This window comes from Enhydra lutris, unplaced genomic scaffold, assembly GCF_002288905.1.
Source record: "Enhydra lutris kenyoni isolate GAN:26980312 unplaced genomic scaffold, ASM228890v2 scaffoldscaffold13, whole genome shotgun sequence".
Lineage (NCBI taxonomy): Eukaryota > Metazoa > Chordata > Mammalia > Carnivora > Mustelidae > Enhydra > Enhydra lutris.
This window is the reverse complement of record NW_019154097.1, coordinates 51054410-51073253: the sequence shown is the minus strand read 5'-3', so window position 1 is coordinate 51073253 and position 18844 is coordinate 51054410. Positions and strand designations below refer to the sequence as shown.

Here is an 18844-nt window from a genome sequence, read left to right as displayed (position 1 = left end):
CTGGCATACTCCAATATGGCTGGCTTAGTGCTCGAGAGGACCAGGAGTCTTTCTCAAAGCCCTCAGCCCCCAAAGTGCTTTCATCCCTGCACCTTGCTATGAAGACACCACGATGAAAACAACACACCCACACATCAGTAGATGATGAGAAACGCATCTTTATTGGTTGAATTTTAAAGGCATTGTCTGCCGAGGGCCTTGCAGGAGTCATCAGGTATACCAACCACCGACCACCGAAAATTCACAAATGACTGTCTTATTACCTTGCTAAAACAGGAAGTCAATTGCAGAAGCACTTCTGTGGGGGCTGGGGGGGGGTAATGAATAAATAAACTAGGGGGAGGAAGTGGGGTTTCCCATTCCTAGGGCTTTGGAGGTCTTCCGGCTGATTGTCTCTATCTCCATAGCCTGGAGCTTTTAAGAATGTACCATTTCCTGGAATTCTAGAACAGAAGAGGCGAGAAAGCATCAGTGGAAATGACTGGATATTTTTACCAACATGTCGTGGCGGCTGGTGGGAGTTTTGAAGAGGAAAGGAAGCAGATTGTCAGATGATGGGCTTGGCCCCTCTAAGGGCACAAAAGGAGGGGGGAAATTGTGTCACTGGCTGCGGATGGAGCTGGTCTATAACGTCCCATCTTCCTGCGTAATCTAACAAACATCTTCTGCTTTGCAATAGAGCCCCTTGTATTAGAACCTGGGAGCCCAGGTATTTCTCTCTGACAGTGCACAGACTTGGTAAAATACCCTGTCGCAATCTGGGATCACTCAGCTCTCTGGCTACTTTAAGACAGCGGAAGGGGGTTTCTTCCTCTTTTCAGAAGTTACATTGTACAGATGTAGGAAACAATTCATAGGGTGGGCTTTGGAACTCACTTTTCTTGAACTCTCACCTTACCCCCAAGAGTTTATGTTACTAAAAGGCGATGGTGATAGGGGTAAGGATAAAAATGAGCGGATGTGACTGATTGAAATTGAAAACTGGGGTTTTGCTTTATATTTATTGGTATACTTTGCCTACCTGGAATTTTTTTTTTCTGGTGGCTAGATTTAAATAAATCAATCTTCCCTTATCTCAGCTATTTTTCTGAGCTATAAATAGAAGCTACATGAACGCCTGTGTAGTAAGTTATAGTGGTATAATTTTGGATAGGTTTTTCAAGGGAGGATTTAATAGGAGTTTTTAATATCGAGTTAGTATCACCATAAAGAGCATGCATAAATTCTCCTGAGCAGGCGTGCACGGTGTAGCTAAAAAGCATGTAAGCAACATAATTGAATAGGAAGAAAATAATTCTGCAGCCATGCAGCTATACTAAAATTTGAATATAGGGCTCTGCACACAAAAGACTCCATACCTCGTGTTTGATCTACTCTCTCATATTGTCCACTTGGTGGGCTAATGTCCAATAAAATGTGTTTGTTTAAACCCTTGAAAGCTAAGAGGCTTTCCTACTCAAGTCAATAGACATTTTGATATGAGACACACTTGAGAATGTCAATCCTTCCCTTATTCAGAAGAGCTCAAATCCCAGGGGTAGAAATTCCTTACGTCATTGCCATGATGCACTGGGTGTCTTGCAAATCATTAGCCAGGCCATAGCTAGTCCCCCGGCTGGGTGAAGGGTATTTTCCGGGTCATAGACAGTAACTCACAGGACCAGGTTCAATGGTTCCTTCCCAGGCATCACACTAGTCTCTATATACATCATTGGTATCACACAGTAGGCCCATTTTACAGATGAGAAGGTTGAAGCTCAGCAAGGTTAAGAATGGGGGATTTTTACTAACCGTGTCTGTCTGATCTCACGACCCAAGTCTCCCAGATTGCTTCTAGAGCTAAATTCTTTTGTACTGGGTACAGGTGTGAACATACCATCGGCCCCAATTTTCCCATCTCCGTCATTATCTGCAGCCGCCATCAAGGACTTGGTTTCTGACTCTGTCAGCTCTCTAGCACCACTCTCGAACTTCTGGAGAAAAAACCTGCAGGACAATCAAGATTGATGGGAATTTTCTGAAAGACCACGTGTCCCTGCGCTTCCCCATTTCCTCTTGAAGCAAACCACCATTGTGATATTCCGTCAAAGGTCTACACAAACCAAACTTGGCTTCCTTGTAGAAACTACTGGTGGGAATTCTGTTTTTAACAGTGTTTTGTTTTGTTTTGTTTTGTTTTGTTTTTCAGGGGGACATGTGGGTAGCTCTATCGGTTAAGTGACTGCCTTTGGCTCAGGTCATGATCCTGGGGTCCTGGGATCGAGTCCCGTGTTGGGGTCCTGGCTCTGTAGGGAGTCTGCTTCTCCCTCTCCCTCTGATCCTTCCTCTGCTCATGCTGTCTCTCTCTCATATGAATAAAATAGATAAATTTTTAAAAATTAAAGATTTTTTTCAGAGTTATGTTGATAAGTCCATTTGCCAAAGAAAAAACCTACAATGAATATACTCCTGCACCTACTGTCTCCAGTGCCCATGTTTAGTGCTTCACAAGTATAGAAGCGTGGCCCACTGACCCACGGTCTTCCCTTGCGTGAGGCTCTGTGGAACAACCAGCATCAACACTGACCATTGAAGAAATACTGACCAAACGGGCCTCCACGGCTCCCAACCCACCTAGCAATGTCAAGGGCAGCACACAGGCTCAGGACAAAACTCACTTAAGCTCTTCTTCATCCAGATATCCACTCTGGTCATTGTCTATGAACCGAAAAACATCCTTCACCTGGCTGGCCGACATCTTGGAGAGGCCTGACGTCTGGAAGAATTTTTGGGGTTCGAAAGTATCTGGGTCTGAAGGACAGAGAGAGGGTTATTCTGAGACTCATCGGGTCACATTCCATATTTGGGCCAAGGTGCTGAAAACATAGGTTTATCAAAACCCCTCCTCATGATATTCTCGAGCTACAGGGATACTCAGTTCTCACTTTAAAAAAAAAAAACAACAAAAAACGGGGCGTCTAGGTGGCTCAGTCGGTTAAGCATCTGACCCTTGATTTCAGCTCAGGTTGTGATCTCAGGGTCATGAGATCGATCCTTGCATCAGGCTCTTTGCTGGGCATGGAACCTGCTTAGTATTCTTTCTCTCCCTCTCCCTCTGCCCCTGCCCTGCCCCCCCACCCCGCTCTCTCACTCTCTCTCAAAAATAAATAAAGACAGACAGACAGACAAAGAGGGCTGTGACTAGGGCAAGACTATGAGGCAGCCAAGACGGGGTGGTTTTGTGATAGCATCTCCTGTCTCCCTCCTTCCCTGTCCGTTTGCTTTTGTCTACCCCTCCCTCCTCTGTGCCTCCCCCGCTTCCCTTTTTACAGCCTGTGTGTCCAAGACTCCAGCAGGGCTGGTCTCATCAGCTGGGTGAAATGAGGTCATTGCATTCAAACAGGCTACAAGGTGCCCACATGTTTCTTTTTTCACATTTCGTTTCTTTCACTTTACAGCAATGGAATCATAGGCTCTGTAACTAGTTATTTCATTGACAACAATTTTACTCTCTGATCCCACGGATTTTCAGCAAAGTCCATATTTTAATCCTTGAGGCTTTGCTGGAGGTGTGAACAGCTAAGAAATAGTCACCCCTGCCCCCACTGCCCTTTACCTTGGCACTCCTGCAGGGCTGCTGCGATGTCATCAGCGCTAAGGACATCTGTGATGCTCATTTTCCACCTAGTCACACAGAATAAACGAGATGTGGTCAATGACAAGCAGGAAAATGCACGCCCAGGGGTGCTATGTGCGCCTGGGCCCACGGAAACTGTGTTTGTGGGGAATTTTTAAATGCGATAAGCGTGATGTTGTATTAAATGAAGGGACAGAAGAGCCACATACAAGCCATAAACTGAAAAGATTCCAGCCCCCTTTGTGTCTCTGCCTTCTCCTGAATGTTCTTCAAAGACAAATTTTAAAACCACAGCTTAGAGGATGACTTGATCCCATTTTTTTTATATAAAAAGGATATTTGCACAATGGATCACTTACATAGTCATCTACAAAACTATGTTCATACACTGGAAATGCAATGTTTCCAATTCCATGTGGAGAGGATATAGCTTGGACTACTTGGATACCTTCTGTGGAAAAGATGCTCTCTATTCTGAAGGGTGGGAATCAGAGACATGGAAAGCCCATCTACCAGAGATCAAAGAGACTCCTTTCATGTGTCAAGTCCATAAGGAAAGGAAAATCTGAGCACAGCATGCACCAACCTCATATGAATCCATAGGAAAGAAGTAGGAAAGAAGGAAAGCAGGAAAGCAGGAAAGAAGAGTCTGGGGTCTTGTAGGTCCACCAGCTACTTACCTTTTCAGATTTTTCCCCAAGAAGAATCAGGAAAAAGAGCTGAAGGAGCACAAAACAGATGTGCTTTTGCTACCTTACTGACCTACCTTATATAGGATTGAAAAAGTGATAGTAAGAACCTCTTAGATTTCCTTTTCAAGGATCAAGTAGACCATAGCTCGAATGTCTTGCCTTGCTAATTAAACCTCTTTTTTGTTCTATTTATATCACAAGGGAATGTGGGTGGGAACAGCCAATTTTTAAAAACAAACCTCAACAAACCTTAACTAAAGTTTCAGTTCTTCAAATGAACCTGCTGGCAGTGTGGAGAAGAAACCAAAAAGCTGGTTAAGAGGAGACAGTGGCCAAAATGAGGTGAACACAAATGGGGACCTTCCGTAAAAGGACCCCCGGGTGTTAGTGGCTGCTGTTTGAAGCAGGCCTGCTGTTACCCTCTGAAGTCATGGACGTGAGAGGCCGACCTTGGTCCAGAGTCGACAGACTCAAAGTCAGTGTCAGATGGACCCATAGACTTGTCCATCAAAGGGGTGGCGCTGGTCGGACGACTGTCCAAAAAAGTCTTGAGTCGGATTTTCCCAGCGATATCTTAAATCTCACACACTAAAAAGACAAAAAGGAGGCAAGCAACCAACCATTCCCAAACCCCATTATCTAAAATGTGTAAGAAAAACACGAGGCCAGGATTTAAGACCTCAAGGTTTTCTGCTTTTTGTTTGTTTGGGGCTTTCAGCAGATATTTGTTGAATCCTTGGGTAGCCAGTACTGTGCTAGACTTTTTTTTTTTTTAATTGTGGTTAAAAAAGCATGCAACATAAAATTTACCATCTTAACCATTTTAATATACATGCAGTAGTGTTATCTAGATGCACATGATTGTGTAAGAGATCTCCAGAACTTCCTCATCTTGCAAAACTGAACCTTATGCCCATTGAACAAGAGCCCGCCCCCCCCCCAAATCCCCTTGGAGCCACCATTCTACTTTCCGTCTCTGGGAGTTAGACAACTTTAGACACCTCTTAAAAGTGAACTCTTGCAGTATTTGTCTTTTGTGATGGGCTTATTTCACTTAGCATAAGAACCTCAAGGATCATCTATGTGGTGGTGTGTGACAGGATTTCCTTATGTTTTAAGGCTGCATTCACATTTTTTAAAAGCCAAAAGCCAGTCCCCTGCTGCAATCAGAAATAGTCGGTGGCTTCAAAGTAGACAGTTCATGATCTTTAGATCTTCCCTGGGTAATATCATCAAGATCGTCATCTTCAGTTTGTCCCCAAATATATCCCCCAACCCCCCCCACCCAGCAGCATACTTTCGCTGGTGTCCTCAGTGGGAAGTTTCTTTCACGAACACCCACGGCATTGCTTGGTTACCAAGCGTCAGACTGGCACCATTCCTGTCTTGCCCGCATGACATGCCCCAAAGCCTGGCACAGTCCCCAACCTAGTTAGGTGCTCGGTAATTATTTGATGAATGGATAAAGAAAAATAGGGGTGCCTGGGTGGCTCAGTGGGTTAAGCCTCTGCCTTTGGCTCAGGTCATGATGATCCCAGGGTCCTGGGATCGAGCCCCGAATCGGGGTCCCTGCTCAGTGGGCATTCTGTTTCTTCCTCCCCCTCTACTGCTTCCCCTGCTAGTGGTCTCGCTCTCCATCAAATTAAAAAAAAAGCCGTTTCTGAAAACCAGTCGCAAGAAAGTAGGTTGCTAAGAATGTAGGTTGCTGACATTAAGTTGCCATAGAAACTCTGTTGAGTCCTTTCTTTCTGTTACTGTTCAACGGGGGCAGAGGTTCAGTTTGAGAAGGTGAAAAGTGTTCTGGATGGTGGTGGTGGTTGCACAACAGGGCAAATGCACTTAAAGCCACAGAGTCGTACACTTAAAAATGGTTAAAATGGTAAGTTTTATGTAGTGTGTATTTTACTACAATAATAGGCACTGGCCAGCTTCAGCCTCTTTTGTCCTCTGGGCTGAATTATCACAGGGCTCTCAGGACTTCCAGCAGGTGAGCCCCAGAATGCCTCCAGCATTCACAGCAGGGCTGAGAAAGATGTTTAACAGGAGCTAAGAGGTGGCTGTGCCCTGTGACTGAGCGAAACGACCTCACAGCTCAGGAAGAGAAGCCAGTCTGACCCCAAAGGGGATCAGACTCGGCCACCCCAAAATTTGCCATTTGGACTATCTTGAGCCAAAGGCAACTGAGAAACCAAAAAAATGCAAGAAGAGATCGCTGCTCTCTGCTTATCTGCCTAAAAGTAGAGCATATATTTCCCAAGAGTAAAGTGCCTTCTCTGCACCAGGAAGAGAGAGCAACCCATTGTTGTGGACAGAGTTGATGCTGGGAGGAGTCTGCATAAGCAGAACTTTCTTAAATACCTTATCCTCCATTAGTTCCCCCATGTATTTCCTAGTCACTTCCCCATGGTTTATCACCCCTAGGAGCCCAAATCCCCTTTCCTTGGTCTAGCCACTTCTCCTCAATTTGCCACTCTTTGTTAAATGGTATATAAGCCCCTACGTCTAGTTGTTCTTTTGAGTTTTGCTTCTTTTCTATGAATTCCATGCAGGTAAGATAAAATTGTACCTTTTCTCCTGTTACGCTGTCTCTTTTATTGGTTTAATTAACAGGTCCCAATAACTGAGCCTAAGAGATTGGAGAAAAATTTCTTCCTCCCCTTTGGCCCCATCACAAAGAAACCTTCTTGTCTGCCCCATCGATCTCGTCCCTCTGTATTTTTTTCTTCTAGAGCACTTACCACAATGTGAGATGATCTGTTTTTGTTTGTTTTTTGCTTGCTTGCTTATTGTTTATCTCCTCTCCCCAGATGGAAGCTCCTAGAAAGTAGGGACTTTGTATGTCATGTTCACCTTCAATCTCCAAGGTTTGTCATTTACTAGCACCAAAGGGTCCAGCAGTGGAGATAAGAGGGCTTACCTCACCTGAGAAGCAATGACTAGTCATAAGGTGGACCGGGTGAGAATCTGAAATCTTATCGAAACAATGGCCAGAATGGTTAAAAGCATTCCCCGTGCTTTGTTGTTCCCCATCTATTCCAGAAGAGTCTCAGGGGCACCTGGTTGGCTTTCTTGGAAGATCATGTGATTCTTGATCTTAGGGTTGTGAGTTCAAGCCCTACATTGGGTGGAGAGATTGCTTAAAAATAAAATTTTTTTTCAGTTTCACAGGTTTTTTTTTTTTAAGATTTTATTTATTTATTTAACAGAGAGAGACACCGTGAGAGAGGGAACACAAGCACGGGGAGTCGGAGAGGGAGAAGCAGGCTCCCTGCTGAGCAGGGAGCCCAACACGGGGCTCCATCCTAAGACCCTGGATCATGACCTGAGCCAAAGGCAGATGCCTAACAACTGAGCCACCCAGGTGCCCCTTAACAATAAAATCTTTAAAAAAATGTTTTTAAATTGCAAAAGACTCTGAAATGTCTTACAGGACTATAGCAAATTATTTGAGAACATTAAGAGTGGAGATTCTGAAATGTCAGTGATGAAAAAACAAGGAGCACAGGAAAGCAGCTCCTGACTGACAAGGTAGGAAACCCCCCAAAATCTGAATTTTAACATCTAGCTGATGCATCTGTACGATGATATGGGGAGACATCTAGAGTTACTGGGGTGTGTTTATTTATAAATGAGATGTTTCTCTAGTGAAGGATTTCCTTTCCCACTCAAAGAGACTTGGCAAAAATTTGTTAAATAAGGTTTCCGGTGGGAGTTCAGAACAAACTCATTAGTGAGGAGATATTGCTGTTTGCTAACTAAAAACTATACAAGGTCTTAGGGTTGAACAAAAAGGTCAGCTTGCAGGTTTCACAACAACATGAGTAACAAAGGCATGGCAGGACAGTCCGTGTCTCTGAGGATTTGACCTCCACTGGATTTAGAGATTTTACAAAACCTTGGGTAGGATACATCCCTTGTGACCTCCTATGGTATGGCCATGAAATAAGGTTCGGAACCAACACTGGCTACGTTATCTGTGAGAACCAGTGGAAAGTGCAAATGCAAGCTTCCTAGTTCACAAATTAAGAATTTCAATATGGCAGCTTCAGAGCATGAAATCAAGCATGGGACCCTTCCAAGTACAGATCGCACCCACAAAGCCTGCCCGGCTCATGATTTACATTTGTTCAACATTGCCTGGTTTACCAATGTTATGTCACAGCATTAGTCATTGCAACAATTCTCTGAAATATTATTATCCCTATGAGGAAAAGGGAGATTAAGAGATCCTACAAGTCCGTTAGCTGCTTAAGTGGCAGGACCTGAACTCATCTCAGAATTTTCCTTGGTGTCAACTGAAAAATTCCCAAGACAGCCAGCCAGGCTTCTGGGTTTCCACAAGCCCTTCTTCCCCTTGCAAAGGAAAAGGTTGGAGTTTGCTTTCAAGCCATCAGACAAAGCACAGTGGGTTCTCTGGCATAGGTAAGTCGTCACCCCAATCCACCCCCTTAACTCCGGCCCCGCTGGGGCAGGGTGGTCCCGAGCATCTCTTTGAGCTACGGAGCTGGTGGTTGTTTGGGAAGTTGGGAAGTTGGGCGTATACCCACCTGTTCCCCTTGATGATTCCCTTCCGATTCAGGGTCATGCATGTGCTGAACCTGTTTCCTCGGTGGGGGTGGGGGGTGTCTAAGGGCAGAACAGGGGACCATACTTAAATAGGTTACCTTGACCTAAACAAAACATGTTATCTCAACCGCCATGTACACTTAGGATTGCAAACACTAACATGGTATGTGGTGAGGCGGGGACACATTCAGCAAATGAGTGAACAAGCCTGTTTTATATGCAGTCTCTCTCTTTTTCCATGTGTGTTTATGAGGGTTAAGTAAGTTTGAAAGTATTATTAAAAACATAATATCTGCTTTTTGTAGAAAATACAGAGAAGCAAAGAAAAGAAAAGAGAAGAGAGATGATTGTAATTCACCACTGGAGACAACAATGCTAATAGTTCAGAGATCCTTTAAGATATATTTATTTTTTAAAATATTTTAAACATTGAAATGGAGCCATGACTTCAGTAAGCTGCTTTTTTGCTTAATATATTGTGAACATTTTCCCCCTCAATAAGTATAAATCTATATACCATGATTTTTAAGAGCTATATATAATTCTATACATGGGGGAGGGGGGACTCTAATGTCTTCACCCCCCCAATTACTGGGCCTCTAGGTTTTTTCACATCTTACAAGAAGTGCAGGGATAAACATCCCCATAGCAAAAGCTGTGAGACCATCCTTAGTTATTTTCTCTTTGGGGTAGATTCCCAGAAATGTCTTATAATACTCATTTGTTTAGCCAATATTTGCTGAGAGCCTTTTACAGGCCAAGCATTGTGCTAGGTGCTGGGTTTTAAACAATGAGCTATTGAGCGATTGCCTGGATCGTTTCATCTAACATCCCATTCAGGGGTTGGTGTGGTTGGCAGTATTTCGAGGGATGGCACTCACGAGCCCATATGCCCTAATGCCCAGACATGTGACTGTTTAAAAAAAAAAAGAGGGGGCGCCTGGGTGGCTCAGTGCATTAAACCTCTGCCTTTGGCTCAGATCATGATCCCAGGGTCCTGGGATAGAGTCCCGCATCGAGCTCTCTGCTCAGCAGGGAGCCTGCTTCCCCGCCCCCCCCCACCCCGCCTGCCTCTCTGCCTACTTGTGATTTCTGCCTGTCAAATAAATAAATAAAATCTTAAAAAAAAAAGGAGGAAAAATACAATCATACTGATCACCGATGAATGCATACGTACAAAAATGAGGAATTATTTGCAAGACCTTTTAGGCCACGTTAAGGGCTCGGCACTCAGAGCAAAAGGGATCCATGAAAGTTTCCGAGGAGGGAGTAACCCAATTAGATTTGCATTTACATTTTTTTTTAAGATTTATTTCCTTATTTATTCTAGAGCGAGCTGAAGAGCAGTAGGTGGGTTTGAGAGGAATTAGGAGGGCACATTGACTGAGTTTGGTCCTGGCTCAGGGCAGCGAGGGAGAGAGGTGTCAGGGATGGCTCCAGGAGGACCAGCATCACTCTGCGCAGAGGCGGGGACGCCCAGGGTCTGGCCAGGTTGAAGGGAAACAGCCACGGGGATGCATGCGTCTGGAGCTCAGAGGACAGGTGTAGGCAAGGCATGCACATTTTTGAGTCATTCTTGAGTTGCTGACAAGTGAAGTCAGGGGTGTAGCTCCACCTGCCCCGCCGGGGTTGGGGGAGGGTCGGAGGGCGTGGGAGTGGTCCACGAAGCAGGGATGCCAGGCCTCAAAGGGCTGTACTAAGTAGACCAGGTGTTCCCCAGGAACAAGCCCCTCCCCCAATTCACACGTTGAAACTCTAAACCCCAGAACCTCAGAATGTGTATTTGGAGATGGGACCTTTAAAGAGGTAATTAGGTTAGAATGAAGCCATTAGGATGGGCCCAATCCAATCTAAGCAGCGTCCTTATAAAAAGAAGAGATGGCGGGGCACCTAGGTGGCTCAGTTGGTTAAGCATCTGCCTTCAGCTCAGGTCATGATCCCGGGGTCCTGGGATCGAGCCCCACATCGGGCTCCCTGCCCAGTGGGGAGCCTGCTTCTCCCTCTGCCCGCTCTGCCTGCTTGGGCTCGCTTGCTCTCTGTCGCATAAATAAGTAAAATCTTAAAAAAAAAAAAAAAAAAAGAGGCAATTGGGACACACAAAGGGATACCAGGAATAGGTATGCACAGAAGGAAGACCATGCCAAGACACATAGAGAAGTCGGCCATCCCAAGCCAAGGAGAGAGGCCTCAGGGGAAAGCACCCCTGCTGACACATTGATTAACCTTGATCTGGAGCCTCCAGACTGTGGGAGAATAAATGTCCATTGTTCAAGCTGCCCCGCCGGAGGTGTTTTGCGATGGTGCCCAGAGCAGGCTGACACACCCAGGGAGCTGTGTACCCTCCAGGTAGGTGGGGAGAAAGCCCCCTTTGCATGACAGGTGCCTACATATCACAAGCACACACTGAATTGTCCTGAAGGACATACGGGTCCTCCTGTCCCTTGAGTCCCTGTGCAGCCCTTGAGTCAGCATCCACGGTCATGGCTAACACTGCTCAGGCCCCGGGGAAATGCTTCTTAACATCTCTGGCTCCATGTTCTCAGAATGAAAGATGACAGCGTGTGAGGACGGGAAGGCTGTGCCCTCCTGACCTCAGAGATAGGGAAGCAGGAGAAAATTTGAGTGACGGGAACCGTAAGAGCTGGGGGTCTGGGGAGGAGAAGACATCAAATCCTAAGTCATCAAATCCCTTCTCTCAGGCACAGTGAATACGACAGATTCTCTTATAACAAAGTTTTGTTTCCCTGTCGTGCAGAATGTCTCTTTTTTTCCCTTCTCTTGGTGTTTCAATGTGAGGTTCCAGAGGTATTCACAATTTAGCTTGTTATTTACAGCAGTAAGATGTGTGGCTTAGGAAAATCTGTAAGATCAAATGACTCATGCTATTCTAAATTTGTTTACAGATAGGCATGTACATATACATAACGTGGGAGAAGTACGGTATCGACTTTTTACATCAGCAGCTAGTTGAGCATCTAATACTATGACTGGGAATCATCTTAGTTTTAGAAAAACATAAAGTTTAACAAAATTCCATTGGCGTTTTAAAACATTAAACATTTTAGTTTTATTTAAATAATTTTGGTCAAAACTTTTGGTATTCCATAAGTATAATTCATATTTTACCTTTCAGTTTCAGTGGCCAATTTTGAATTTTTGGAAGAAAATCTTGTGAAGGCATAAGGATAATTTTGATGTTTAAATTTTTTTTACCTCTCATACACTTTTTAAAAAGATTTTATTTATTTATTTGACAGAGAGAAACACAGCGAGAGAGGGAACACAAGCAGGGGGAGTAGGAGAGGGAGAAGCAGGCTTCCCACTGAACAGGGAGCCCGATGCGGAACTTGATCCCAGGACCCTGTGATCATGACCCAAGCAGAAGGCAGATGCTTAACAACTGAGCCACCCAGGCACCCCATCTCATACACATTTTTGATGAAAATATGTTCAAGCGTCCTATACTTTGAATACAACCGTATTCTCTTTTTTTAGCCATTGAGCTCATTCTTGACAGTAGAAGATTCATTATGTGAAGATTTTATTATCATATTACATAAATTTGTTTTTGCTACAATTAAGGGAGAAAAATTATATGGGGTTTGACATGTAACAATGTAGGGATTATATCTGTCTTTGTTTTATTACTCATTCAAATGCTGCTGACCCAGCAACATGGCGCCAAACATGTAAAATAATAAAGAATATTATCTTTGATATTCTATTTCACTCATGCCAAAACAGCCATCAAGGGGCACCTGAATGGCTCAGTACGTTAACTGGCCCGCTTTTGATTTGGGCTCAGGTCACGATCCCAGGGTCCTGGGATCGAGTCCTGCGTTAGACTCGCTGCTTGTCGGGAAGCCTGCTTCTCCTCCCTCTGCCTGCTGCTCTGCCTACTTGTGCTCTCTGTCAAAAAAAAAAAAAAGATTCTCTCTTTCTCTCTCCCTCTGCCCCTCTGCCCCACCTTTCCTGCACACATGTTTGCTCTCTGTCTCTAAAAAGAAAAAATAAGCCACCTAATAGCCAATAATATTATTATTTATTAAAATATTAATATTTTAATATATTAATTATTATAATATAATAATTATATACTATATATAATAATATTGTTATTATATTAATATAAACCAATAATAGTTTATACTTATAAACCACTGTTAAGTCTCATGTGCTCAGCCCTTCCCGGTCTCTGCCAACGGAGAGGCTGTCCCGAGAGTATGTAAGGAATTCTGCAAACATCAGCCTGCCACAAATATTAAGAAACAAAGATGCTGTAAGGATTGTTTTGGTGCTATAAGAACGCACCTGTCAAGGTGGGAGGACAATGCCAATGTACCTTTTCGCAGCTCCTTAACCTTGCCTGCCCTTCCCACGTGTGTCGAGAGGGCTCTCACCCTGGGCCAGCAAACGCCAGGGGTGAAGGTAAAAACACTCCGAGAAGGAAGGGTAGATCTGCGGGATGGGTGGCTTCCGAGGGGTGTAGACGAGGCCTGAGGCTGTCCTCGAGGTTCCACAGTCGGAGATGACAGTCGTGTTTTGGGATACTGCACCCCTGTGACCTTCAGGAAGCTCAAGGTCAGAAGACGATCTGAGAGGGCCCAGCACCCCACTTGCAGCAACATTAATGCGTGCTAGGATTTTTAGTTCTTCTCTGTTCTTCCTCCAGCCTTCTCTAAGGACCTGATAGTTTGAAGGCTAACGGTCCAAGATCAGCCAGCTGTTTGGAACTTGGATGAGTCACACCTGGCTCCAGGAATGGCCCAGCTGGCCTTCTGGGTATCTCTGGATTCCCAATGGGCCTCAGGCCTCAACCCACCCTGTACCCCCCACCCCAAAGCCCATCCTTCCGGGCATTCAGAGGATTGCATTTGCCGTCCCTTCCAATGCCTGAAAGTCTTCCGGGAGATTAGAGAGCATCTGTGTCTTTTTCTTCCTCTTAGAAATTTGCTTAAAATTACTCAGTGGAATTGAGGACAAATGCATCTGAGGGCGTTACGACATAAACCTTTAGCTGACGAGGGCTTGGCAGGCTTCATGCAACCCTGGGAAGAGAAGGGCTCCCCCACCATATAGGACAAACCTTAGTTCCCCGTGTTGCCCTGGCTGTTCCACTATGACACACAATGCTTCTGACACCAGGGCGGGGGTGTTCCCTGTCCCAAACAATTCTGGGCAGCACCACCTACGTGCCCTGTCATTTAGCACAATTCTGACATGGTCTACGGGGACATTGCATCAGATCCCACGGGTTAAGGGCTCGCTCCCCAAGGTTCCCCCTCCCTCTGCTTCAGGCACCAGCAGTCACAAGTCTGAGTTGTTCCCCTGTGCTTCTGACCCACTGGCTTAAATCAGGGGTTCCCACGACTGCCTCCTCGGGTTTGACTAATTTGCTAGAGTGGCTCACAGAACTCAGAGAAACCCTTTACTTCCTAGATCACCAGTCGATTAATGAAAGGATATTGCTCAGGAACAGCCAGATGGAAGAGATGCACAGGACAGGGTCTGGGGGAGGGGAACCGTGCTTCTGTGCCCTCTCCAGGTGTACCCTCTCCCCAAACCTCCGTGTGCTCACTGACCCAGAAGCTCTCTGAATCCCACACTATTGGGATCTTCCTCGTGTAGGCACAATCAATCATTAACCCATTTCCGGCCCCTCTCCCTTCTCTGGAGAATTGGGGTGGAGGGGTGGGGCGCTGAAAATGTCAAACTTCTAAAAATGGTTGCGTCTTTCTGCTGAGCAAGACTCATCCAGAAGCCCAGCCACAGTCTCCCTTGTTAGAACAAAAGACATTCTTAACACCCGGGAAATTCCAAGGGATTTTGGAGCCCGGTGTCAGGAACCAGGGTCAAACACAAATATTAGAACAGAGCGTGCTCCTAGTGCTCTTGTCACTTAGAAATTTACAAGGGTTTTGGGTCTGTCCCTGGAACAGGCGGCAGAGACCAGTATGTATTTTCTCTGATCGACCTGGTGAGACCTTAGGGCCTCTGTGATGCTTACACACATTTTATATTTCCATTTCTTATTTCTACACTACATGAGTGGCTATTTAATTAATTAGCCAATCAATTAACTAACAACTTTAATTCCTAGTGCCAGGCACCAAATAGGCACTCCCTAAAAATTTATCAAGTAAACAAGTAAGCTGACATCCTAAGAGCTTAGGGGAACTCCCCAAGGTCAGACAGCTGGAAAAATCAGGGTGAGGATGGGTTTCCACGTCTTCTGATCGCCTTTCTATTCAAGACCATGCCTGGATAAGGACAGGAAGAGGCTCTTGAGGCTTTAGAACAATCTCTCAGATTGGAACCAGTGTCTGACTGCTGAGGTCTGCAGCATCTTCGGGTAACAATGTCATCTCCCTCCGGGGTGTCTTACTGGACTGTTTTCCTGGGGATCTGAGTCTCACGAGGGTATGTCTGACCAATTCGAGGAGGCTCCCCAGATGACCTGCCTCACAGAAGGCAGGAGGTGCACCCTGGAGCAAGAGACATGGCCCCTCTCTTATTATGTTGGGTTTAGTTGCCATTTTTCCTTAATTAACTCACTTAGTCTTCATTAAACGTTACCTCCAGCCCAGCGGTAAGTGGAGACGGAGATGCTCACATTTCTTGTTCATGAAAAAATCAGCCTTCGAAAGCATTTTGTTTCTCTTCTCCTCTGACATTTCATACGTGCCTGAGCAGTTTGGGGGCTCTTCTAATATAGACGATATATCTAATATATCATATATTTTTTTATGTATATTTTTTGCCCTTGGTCAAAAATCAATAAACTGATCAAATACAGCACAGAGCTGGTCAGATGGCAAAAACTTCAAGGACAGATTTTTAGCGGAAAACGCTCAGACACTTCTTGGTGACAAGTCCCCAGACATGGCAGCCTTGGGGCCGGTCCCCATCGCTGTCAGGAAACGTGCTATGAAGGTAGAGGAACTTGTCCTAGTTTTTGCAGGTTTTTACCAGGATGGGAGGCAGGCTGTGCTTCAGGAAGCCCAGTTCTTCAGTGGAGGAGGCTGGAATGGCATAGCTGAGTCATAAGGTATCTGTCACCAGCCTCTTTTTCAAAGAATATTAAATTCCGGAGAGAAAACTTACAGAAAAGGAACCTAAGAGCCCACGAGAACCCGTTATCGCTTGGACAACCCATTCCTGGTCAGTCAGAGAAAGAGTTCAGCAGGGAGCGAGAGTTCTAGTCCCTCCATGCCCTCACCACCTCTTGGCATGGCCGGTCTTCTTAATTTGGGGCATTCTCATCGGTATGCGGTAACATCTTTGTTGGGGTTTTAATCACACTTCCCTAGTAACCAATGATGGAGAGCACCTTTTCATGTGTTTATGCTGTGGACTGTATATGTCTGCATCTCCCCCTGAATTCAAATGTTGAAACTGAATCCCCAAATACAATGATATTTGGAGGCAGGACCGTTGAGGGGTGATTCCTTAGGTCATGAGAGTCGAACCCCATGAATGGGATTAGTGCCATTACAGAAGAGATCCCAGAGAGCTCCCTTTCCCCCTTCTGCCTTGCGGGGACACAGTGCCAAGGGACGGGCTGTGACCCAGGAAGAGGGTTCTCACCAGACACCAGGTCTGCCAGCTCCTTGATCTTGCACTTCTAGCCTCCAGAACTATGAGAAGTAAGTTTCTGTTGTTCAAGCACCTGGTCTGTGGTAATCTGCCATAGCCACCTGAATAGGACAGCTTATCTGTTATCCATATTGAGAACTGGTTTTAAAGATGGGATCAGGAACCGCATGTTCGTGTGAAAAAACCAGTGATGGAGGAGACGGAGGGAGTGGGGAGTGGAGAGGTGAACTTTCGTGGGCAGGAGGGGATGGGGAACGAGGTGTGCTTGGAGGGCCTGGCCTAGAGAGGATGTGGCTGGTCCTTACAGGTGAGGCACAGATGCAGGTGTGTGGACGACAGGTGCTGGGGTCTGGTGGAGGGCAGAAAGCTCTCTTCGGATGGTTTCTATTTTCTCAGTGAAGGCAGAAACAGGGCCAACGGCGGAGAATGAAGAGTTTTGAGGTTTGAGGAATGTTGGGGTGATCTCGGTGTGTTGTTGGAGAGATAGGAGGGGGACAGGGATGTAGGGCATGGTTTCCTGGCAGGAATCGTCCCTTGCAGGACTCACTGCGGACTTAGGAGGACCTGCAGAATGTGACAGGCTCTGTCTGTAGTTTGATACCAACTGGATCTGACCTGGGATTCCCATTAACCAAATTTGGTGTTATCGTGACCCAGCCACCTGATCGTGTCACCTGGAGCCTCTTTGTGAGTGCTTCAGCTGTATTTTGGCCAGCGTCAGCACAACTGAGCAGTATGATTGGCAAACGCATGAATTATTCATGTTTTGACCTATTCTAACGAGAACTTCGCCCAAAAGGCTAAATTATTAAGCACCCGGGGGTGATCTTGCAGCATGCTGTCTAGAAAACCGGGACACGGTGAATTCTCTTGCCTGTTTTGCTTCTTAAGGGAGTTGAGACTTTACTAACAATTCGCAATGGCTCCCCAAATGAAAGATGGTGATGCTAACAGAAGAAAATTAAATTCAGGAAACAAAACATACTCAGCAGTGCCCTGGGAGCCCGTGAGAACAATTGGGCACTTGGACAGCACATACCCTGTGCACTGAGAGAAAGTGAGTCTAACTATAAACCTAAATAAAGAGGGGATGACAATTCTGAAATCTTGGGTTCTCCTATTCATCTTTGGAAAACAAAATCAATACACACATCGAGATGTGCCAAAATTTTAATGATGCTATAGTTGTCTATTTTTTGCTCTCCGTGTAGGTAAAGATTTTAAAGCATTCCCAAAACTACAGGTCAATTTAAGGGCTATTGCTGAATATTGTATGTATTTGTGCAAAATTCCAGGGCTAAAATTTTCCATATAAACAACACTGGGCTTTCCTTATTTGTACTCAGGAACTTCTAAGGATATTGGGTATTATTAAAAGAACATCGTATGCATACTGAAGCAAGACTTTCTGTTGAGCAGGGAGCCTGGCCCGGGCTGGGGGGTGGTGGGGGGCGTGGTGCGGCTCGATCCCTGGACCCCAGGATCGTGACCTAAGTTGAAGAAGGGCACTTAACCAACTAAGCCACCCAGGCGTCCCTTTTCTCTCTAGTTCTGTGTATGTTTGGAAATTTACAAAACAAAGACTAAAAATATATCAAAAGACCCTCTTCTCAACTGAACTTAGAAATAAGCAGGTTAGACTCTCCGAACTGAAATTAAACCTCCATGAATTTCCTGTTTCTTGGACTTCATGTTTTGGTAGTTCCCGACAGACCAAAGCCAAGATTGAAGCAAGGTCTCAAAGAGGTGTTTATACACCTATGTTCATCCTGGATGTTTGTACGTCACATCCACAAAAGCTAAACACGGAAGCAACCCAAGTGTCTATTAACCAATGAAGCAATAAGCAAAATGGGGTCTATTAATACAGTGGAATATTATTCAGCCTTAAAGAGGAAGGAAATCCTGCAATATAGTATCGTGTTGACAAAGTTTGAGGACATCATGCTAAGGGAGATAAGCCAGTCACAGAAGGACAACTCCTGAGCAATTCCATCTATGTGAGGCACTTGGAAGAGTGAAAATCATAGAGACGGAACGTGGAATAGAATGGCGGTTGCCAGACTGGGGAGTCAGTGTTTAATGGGGACAGAGTGTCAGACTTCCAAAGAGAAAGAGTTACGGGATGGACGGTTGTGGTGGCTGCATGACAGTGTGAAGGTGTTGATTACCAGTTAAGAGGTACACTTAGAAACAGTTACGGAGGTGAATGTTGTGTTCTGTGTATTTTAGCACAATAGAAAAGGAGCAGAAGCCAAGATGAAGACAAAATCAAAATATCCCACTTGAGGGGCGCCTGGGTGGCTCAGTGGGTTAAAGCCTCTGCCTTCGGCTCGGGTCATGATCCCGGGGTCCTGGGATCGAGCCCCACATC

General features: G+C 45.3%; 1 protein-coding gene across 1 annotated transcript; it reads right to left on the bottom strand.

The window, feature by feature from the left end:
- Window positions 1–417: 417 nt before the first annotated feature.
- LOC111146416 (oncomodulin) lies at window positions 418–3656 on the bottom strand. Its single transcript, XM_022501957.1, has 4 exons — window positions 3596–3656; window positions 2658–2790; window positions 1877–1986; window positions 418–443 (listed from the first exon to the last, which is right to left on the bottom strand). The coding sequence occupies exons 1-4, from the start codon at window positions 3654–3656 to the stop codon at window positions 418–420; spliced, it is 330 nt and encodes a 109-aa protein (XP_022357665.1).
- Between the last annotated feature and the right edge of the window lie 15188 nt (window positions 3657–18844).

What these genes read in the sequence shown, in the direction of transcription:
- LOC111146416 (XM_022501957.1), bottom strand. Translation starts at nt 3,656, where the DNA reads ATGAGCATCACAGATGTCCTTAGCGCTGATGACATCGCAGCAGCCCTG. An exon ending in AGCCCTGCAGGAGTGCCAAG is followed by an intron (nt 2,791 to 3,595) that starts GTAAAGGGCAGT and finishes TCTGTCCTTCAG; the next exon opens with ACCCAGATACTTTCGAACCC. An exon ending in TGGGAAAATTGGGGCCGATG is followed by an intron (nt 444 to 1,876) that starts GTATGTTCACAC and finishes CTTCTGTTCTAG; the next exon opens with AATTCCAGGAAATGGTACAT.